The following is an 8,135-nucleotide window of genomic DNA, read 5'->3' as shown; positions in this document are numbered from 1 at the left end:
GAGGGGTCGCTATGAGTCGGGGCCGACTCGACGGCACATAACAACAACAACAACAACAACATACCTTAATCGTACCCCAAGTCTTTATCCTAATGAAATAATCAACTATGGCCAAAACTTTGCACGTCTGGATTTCTAAAGAATTTGAAGTTCTAAAATGTATTTATTTTTTGATGTTTGGTGTAAACATTCTTATCCGGCCATATTGTGCAAGTTAACATGATGTTACTTGAAAGTGTTTTTATCAATAAAGGATTGGTCAAATGAATCAGGGCACATGCATATAATGAAATACTATGTAATCATTAAAAATGAGGCTATAAGTTTATTCTAAGTGACCCAGAAAGATGTCTACAATATACTGTTAAACTTTTTTAAGAAAGCAGATCATAAGATAATATAGTATTATTCCATTATTGCAAAAATAATATACAATGTGCAGGTTTTTAAGTGCTGCCCAGTCAGTTTTCGACTCATAAAGCAAAACCAAATCCGTTGCCACTAAGTCAATTCCAACACATAATAAACCTTGTAGGACAGAGTAGAATTGCCCCCATAGGGTTTCCTAGGCTGTAATCTTTATGGAAGTAACTGCCACATCTTTCTTCTATGGAGTAGCTGGTACGTTGGAACTGTCAGCTTTTCCATTAGCAGCTGAGCACTTAACTGTTGTACCACCAGAGCTTTCTCCCTCTCTCTCTCTCTCTATATATATATATGCTAAATGTATGGTATCTCTCTCTGTATATATATGTGTATGTGTGTATATATATATATATATATATATATACACACACACACACACAGGGATTAAAAAAAGACTGGAAGGATACACTGAAATATTAATGATTTTTCTCCCAGTAAAATATTCTTCTTTATGCTTTTCTCTACTTTCTGATTTTTTTTTTTTTTTGCAATAAACACATATCACTTTCATAACTTTTAAAAGGTTTTTTCCTCCCATTTTTCAGTGTTTTCCTCTATCACTGCTAACCCTGCAGCGTCGCCCCTGCACTGTACATTTAAGACAGTCTGGCTGAAACAAAGTATAGGGAGGTGCCATCCCACCAGAGCTGGGAAGCTTGTATCTAATATGTCCTGTCATTTCTCCTGGGCAAACTGCTCACCTTTCTAAAGCTTCCAACTCCTTTCCTGCAAAAAAAACTTCATAAATTGTAAAGCATTGAACTAACAGATTGTGCTTATTACAATATTGTTATTATCATTTTAGACCCAGGGGTTTTTAATCCTTGTTTTTCAATTCATTCATGAGATTATCTCTACACCCTGGCCACTCGAAGTGTGGTCATGGGATCAGCAGCAACTGCCTCACCTGGAAGCTTGTTAGAAACGCAGAATGGCGGGTCCTACCCAGACCTACTGAATCAGAATCTACAAGTTAACAAGATCCTCACATGGATCCTCCCACATTAAAGCTGGAAAAGTCCTGGTCTAGAACACCATACCCCAGCCCAGTTTCTCCTGAGTGCTGAAAATGTGGGGTTGTTAGTAATCGGCAGTTACCACCAGCACTGATGTCAGGGTGCCAATTCACATAAGGTGGTCTTCGTTATGCCAATTTCAAGGTCACACTCAGCCACACTAGGTCAGCCACACTAGAGCAGAGCCAGATCTGGGCAGCTGGCTGTTACCCTGGAGACAGAAGACAGCCTTAGGGATGTTTGATCTAGCAGGTCCTGGGCAGTGGCATCTCTGCTCCGCCAGTGTAGGTAACTGGTAAAAATAAAGAAAATAAAAAGCAGTTTGAATTTCTGAATCAGATCTTGTGCTACCTGGGAGCCCCCACATTTTGGGATTATTTAGCCCTTCTTTAATCTGTTGAAGAGTCCTGGGATGATGGGAACTGGCAACCGGAGGTGGAGGGGGGGCATCATGTGGCCACTGAACCTTTCTCTTATTTCCCTCCTTTTCACCCCACCTCCCCTCCCTCCTGCACCCCTGCTCTGCCTATGGTGTTACAGAAGCCTTCTGGTTGTTAGGGTGCAGGCAGAGAAGCCAGCTCTGTAACACGTAGTTCAAGTTTACTTCTCTCAAGGGAGCCTCTTGGAAATTCTGGAGGGGCTGTGGGAGGATCTGGCTGTCTGCGTCCTTCTTTCCCAGAGGCTGAGGGGAGAAGGGTGAGTGGGGGCGAGACTCACATCTCTGGGTCCAGCTGGTGGAGTTCCTTGGAGGGGGCCTCCTGTGGTCCTGGCTGGGTCACCCCTGTCTCTTCACTTCCACACGTACCTGGAGGCTCAGAAGGGTCAGTAGGGTGTCCCTTGGGAATCTGGGGGGGAACCACACAGGACTTGCTATTAGGGCTACAGTCTCATGGGATGACTCAAAATCAGTTCAACATCCTCAACTCCATTGCCATAGAGTCTGTTTTGACTGATAGTGACCCAATAGTACAGAGTAGAACTGCCCCCATAGGGTTTTGAAGGCTGGAATCTTTATGGGGGAGCTCCAGTGGTGTAGTGCCTAAGGCATTTGACTGCTAACCAGAAGGCTGGCTGTTCAAACTCACCAGTCACTCCTTGGAAGGAAAGTTGGGTAAACTACTTCCACAGTGACACTGCCTTGGAAACCCAAAGAGGGGTCGCTATGAGTTGGATCAGACTGGATGGCAGTGAGTTTGGTTTGTTTTGGTTTAATAGTCATGGTAGCTAACACCCAGAGAACGCCATACTATGACCCAGACCGGGTTTATGTACTTTACATATATTAACTCATTTAAACCTCATAACAACCCTGTAAGGCAGGTATTATTATCTCCATTTTACAGATGCAGAAAATGAGGCACGTAGAGGTTACATAATTTGTCCAAAGTCAGAAAGCTAGTAAATGACAACCAGTATTTAAATTCAGGCTGTCTGGCTTCAGAGCATACAATATTACTGGCAGCATACAGTATTACTTCCTCCAACGTACTTTTAACGTTCCGTAATTATTTGTTTTGATGGAAGGTGATTTCTTTGCCTTGTTGATGTCAAATCCACAATAACTAGAAAAGTACCTAAAAAAAAAAAAATCCACTTGCTATCAAGTTGATTTTGATTTTTGGCAATTATGTGTGTCAGAGTAGATCTGTGCTTCACATAGTTTTCAAAGGCCATGATCTTTTGGAAATGGATTGCCAGGACTTTCTTCTGATGCACCTCTGGGTGGACTTGAACTCCCAACTTTTGTATTAGTAGCCAAATGCTTATTACCATATGCTAGAAAAGTGCATGGCATATAGCAATAAATATATACTGAATGAATGAAGAAATGAATAAGAATACTAGCAGAAAATGGTCTTTTCAACACTACTTATCACAAAATAATAGAGTTCTCATCATTTTACAACCAAACCAACTACCACCAAGTCGATTCTAACTCAAAAACAACCCTACAGGACAGAATAAAACTGACCATAGTGTCTCCAAGGCTATAAATCTTTATGGAAGCAGACTGCCTCATCTTTCTCCCACAGAGCGGCTGGTGGATTCGAACAGCCAACCTTTTGGTTAACAACCAAATGCTTTAACCACTACACCACCAGAGCACTATCATTTCACAATAGTTGCTGTAAACTTGGGCCAAATAAAGATGGGCAAAGCCAGACCTGAGGGGGCTGCTGGGCAGGTGGCTGGGCTGACTCACTAGACTCCCTCACAGTGCCTTGAAGTGTGATTCAGGATTAGAACTCCAGGCAGGGTGGGGAAGTGAGGGACACACTGTGGACCTTGGAGACAGCTTGTGAAGCACTGAAATTGGTTAAATTTGCAATGCTTCAGGGTTTACTACATTGAGCACTGGAGCACTGACTCTATACCAGACATTCAGTCAGATGTTCAGGATACAGAGTAAGACACAGACAAATGAGACTCCGTGCTGTGGAAACACGGAAGATGGAGGAGGTGGATATCAAAGTTACACAATCAACCTAGCTCGGAAGCTGGGCCTTGGATAAGACATTTTGCAGGGCAGGTAAGTGTTTTGAGGAGGCAAACACACTTCTTTGGAAGGGCAAATATTCATATAATCTTCATCATCTCCTTAGCTCTGATTAAAAAAAAAAAAAAAAAAACCTCATTCACATGTTGAGTATCAGCCACAGTCTGTGTCCTCAAATACTGTATGAAATGAAAGTCAGTTTAAGGCAATTAGACAAATGATTCAGAGTTTCCCAGAATTTCAATTCAGTCTGAAAAGTTCTTGTTGTTGTTGTATGTTGTTGTTGTTGTTATGTGCCGTCGAGTCGGCCCCGACTCATAGAGACCCCTCCTTGGGTTTCCGAGGCAGTATCACTACGGAAGTAGGATTGCCCAACCTTCCTTCCGAGGAGTGGCTGGTGGGTTTGAACCGCCAGCCGTCTGGTTAGCAGGCAAGTGTCTTAGCCACTATGCTACCAGAGCTCGACACTAAAAAAGCAGTAAGTGGAGAAAGAAGAAAGATGGTGGTGATTGATGGGAATTTTCAACTTTGCACATGTAGACAATCCAAAAGAATTGAACTTTGAGGGAAGGAAAAATTAGAGTAGACTCAGGGGAAATCATTCTTACACTGAGTGTGCTCTTCTTTCTTTAGAAGAGGGAGTACAAAACTATCAAGAAGAAACATGATTTCTTCCAGATACAATCCACAAACTTTTTTAAAATTATTCATCCAGAAGAAACAGCTCTTTAACAGTTCGTCAGTTCCAACTGCATTGTTACATCCAAAACAAATGAGACTTCAAAACACCAATGCTTGAACTAGCTTTTAATTTTTTTAAAAAATCTATTTTAAACAGTATGATTCATAGGACTGTGGTGAGTTAAGTTTCCATGATGTATTAAGATATAATCAATAATTCCATGAATTGGGATCCTACAAATACATAAAACCCCACCACCACCACCACCAGGTACCAAATTGGGCTGTGAGTTGCTGTATTACCTCTTTTGAGGGGGGAGAAGATATGGATACCAAGTCATCCAGGATGCTCGGAGAACCCACAGGAAGAGAGGGAGGGGAAGTATATTTGTGTTCATCGATTTTCTCTTTAACATCTTCAAGCAGCATCTCCAACTTGAAGATTTCACCTTCCACCTTCCTAAGTAAATGTAAGTAAACACAAGCATAGTCAAAGAAACTATTGTATGCTAGGTAGCCAGCATTCTGACTTAGTAACAACAGTTCTTCAGTGTTACTTTGATCTGTATTATGAATATGGTCTGTGTTCAGACAGGTAGGATAATGGATACGAGCCCTAACTAGCATCCTGTTTATGGTTTGACTGTGAAAACCTGAGCAGTAATCTTCATTTTCTGTTCATTGCCTGTTTATCCTTAATCTTTCTAGGCCTCCAGTGTCTCGCTGTAACCTGGAGTTAACATTCACTTGCTTATCAGAATCTGATGTTTTCAAAAGCCCTCACAAATCTAAAAGCTGTGATTCTATGGAAATATTTATGTCAATTAAAAAAAGAGGAAGAATAAAAAAAATTTAATTAAAAAAGAGGAAGAAAATATTTGAATAATTTAATTAACAAGTTGATCTAATCTTTATGATTTTAGGTACTTGTGTTTATTAATGTAAATGTTTTTTACCACCCCAAAAAAAAGCCAGAATCCATTTTCTTCAAATCTATTACAATTACAAAAATTTACCTCATATTAATGCACAAAGAAAAAAAAGCTTAACAAATTCTAAAACATTCAAAATCATACAGCTCACATTCTCTGATCACTAGAAATTAATACCAAAAAGAGAGCAAATAAAAAATAAGTCAATCTAGTTGTAAAAAACATTCATCTAAAAAACTTTTGGGATAAAAAGGAAATGAAATGGAAATTAGATATAATTTACAAATGGGTGATATTGAGAGAACATATGAAAATCAAGGTAACACAGCTAAAACAGTGCTGTGAGGAAAATTTACAGTTTTAAAATGAATTATTAGGGGAAAATGTTCAAAAATCAAACTAAGTATTCAATACAAGAAGGCAGAAAAAGAACTACAAAGTAAACTTAAGAGAAGGAAGAGATTCATAAAGGTAAGCAGCAAGAAATGAAATTTAAAAGGATTTGATCAGTAAAATAAAGTGTTTTCTTTGAAAATAACCGTAAAATAAACTATTAGAAAGTCTGACCAAGAAACATAAATAATATTAGGAATGACAAAGATAAAATAACGGGGGAAATTCTTAAATCAAAAGGGATTGAGCAACTTTATATCAACACAGTTAATACCTAGTTAAAATGGAAGTTTCAAGGAAATATAAATTATTAAAATTTATTCAAGAAGGTAGGATATCTGAAGAAAAAAAAAATGAAACAGATTAGTAAAAAATCTACCCCCAAGAAAGCACTAAGTATTATGAGTGAATTCTCCCAGGGCTTTAAGGAACATATAATTCCTGTGTTATTAAACTCTTCTGGAACATAAAAAGAAAAGAGAAAGTTTCCCAACTCCTTCTATAGCTCAATATTAGGGTATTATTATACTATATAAATAAAGGAGATAAACTATATTGCCTTCTAAGTAGATTTCTATTCAGTTAAATCAAACTCTTTCTAAATTATATATATATATATATATATATATATATATATTAACCCTAATAAATCCTAGAATAGAAATCTTTCTTGATAAAACTTATTTTCTTGAACCTACAACAGTTACCACATTTGGAAGCATTTCCATTAACAGTAGGAACATGACAAGAATGCTTGCTTTCACCAGTGGTATTCAATATTGTTCTGGAAAGACTAGAAAATGAAACAATAGAAATAAGTGAGATAGCTAAGAACTGGAGAGAAGGGAAAAAAAACTATAAACATTTGGCAGAAAAAAAGAGAGAAAATATTTTCAGATGCTATGATTTTCATACCTAAAAACTAAAACAATCAACTGAAAAGCCAACAAAACACCAAGAAGAAAATTGCGTAAAGCTGCCCAGTACAAGTTAAATATACAATGTTTTGTATTTCTTACATACTAGTTAAAGAAAATATATGAACAATTATCAGAAACATTATAACAAAACTAGGCATACACTTCCCCCTCTCCCCCAAAGTGTAAATCTACAAAGAAAACATGTTCCTGCCTGGGAATGCTCATTGCAAAGATTTTAACTCTTCCTAAATCAATCTGTAAATTTCATATAATTGTAAACAAAATTCTAATGCAATTTTATTAAGAAAAGCTACATATAAATTTTATTAATAAGAGGAGTGTGCAAGAATACCCAAAGCAAATTTTTAAAAGAATACTTCAAAATATATACTAGACAACAGTAATTACAAATTGTGTGGTTAATGTAGAAATAGATCAGTGGGAGAGAATAGAACCAGGCCCATATACAAGTGAAGGGTGGGTATGATAAAGGATTAATCAAATCACAGCCAGCCATAAGCAACAGCCAACTTGTCTGTCAAGATTTATAGACCCTTCAAACAATAAACAGAAGGCTCAAAGCACAGAACAGAGCTCTCTAACCAGTCCAATGGACCGCAGACAATAGAGGGTGGACTTGTGTATCAAAACTGATATAGCAGGAGGCAGGTTAGAGATCGACCTAGTATCATTCAGAAGGCCAGAACAGAACTAAAGGCTGCCAGGCAACCACCATATGACAGACCCAAGATGTCTGAGCCAAGAGACCAGCGTTTACAGAGAAAAGGAAAAATAAAGAAAGTTACCCAATCATAATTTTAGTTCTTTGTTTTCACTTTAACCAGTCACATCATGTAAGTAATTTACTCATAGGTATGTGCTCCAATGACTGTGAAGGGCACATTGAAAGACCCTTATTCACCAGAAATCACCATTTGTCAAAATTATTTTAAAAAGCACATATTCATTGTACTTTTTTTGGATTTTGGCCTGTTTATAGCCATAGTCCTTGCAGCCAGTTTCCCATTATTCATTTATGTTTTTCTGATATGTCACAATAAAAAAAAATCTCTTTTGCCACAGAAGATTTTGGTAAAAATGTATTACTCTACTACACGTATGGGAGGAGCTCTGGTAGCATAGTGGCTAAAAGAACTTGACTGCTAACCAGAACGCTGGAGGTTCAAACCCACCAGCCACTCCTCGGAAGGAAGGTTGGGCAATCCTACTTCCGTAGTGATACTGCCTCAGAAACCCAAGGAGGGGTCGC

General features: G+C 38.2%; 1 protein-coding gene across 1 annotated transcript in view; it reads right to left on the bottom strand.

The window, feature by feature from the left end:
• Window positions 1-8,135, bottom strand: part of AKNAD1 (AKNA domain containing 1) — a 90,714-nt gene that overhangs the window by 51,862 nt on the left and 30,717 nt on the right. Inside the window, exons 6-8 of the mRNA XM_007949888.1 lie at window positions 4,924-5,080; window positions 2,160-2,287; window positions 1,653-1,734 (exon numbers count right to left, since the gene is read on the bottom strand). Coding sequence (XP_007948079.1) covers window positions 1,653-1,734; window positions 2,160-2,287; window positions 4,924-5,080 — 367 coding nt within the window. The remainder of the gene's footprint in view (window positions 1-1,652; window positions 1,735-2,159; window positions 2,288-4,923; window positions 5,081-8,135) is intronic.

This window comes from Orycteropus afer, unplaced genomic scaffold (assembly GCF_000298275.1).
Source record: "Orycteropus afer afer isolate SDZICR_OR568_19922 unplaced genomic scaffold, OryAfe1.0 scaffold00010, whole genome shotgun sequence".
In the NCBI taxonomy this organism is placed as follows: domain Eukaryota; kingdom Metazoa; phylum Chordata; class Mammalia; order Tubulidentata; family Orycteropodidae; genus Orycteropus; species Orycteropus afer.
Note: the sequence above shows the minus strand (reverse complement) of the source record. Positions and strands in the feature narration are given on the sequence as shown.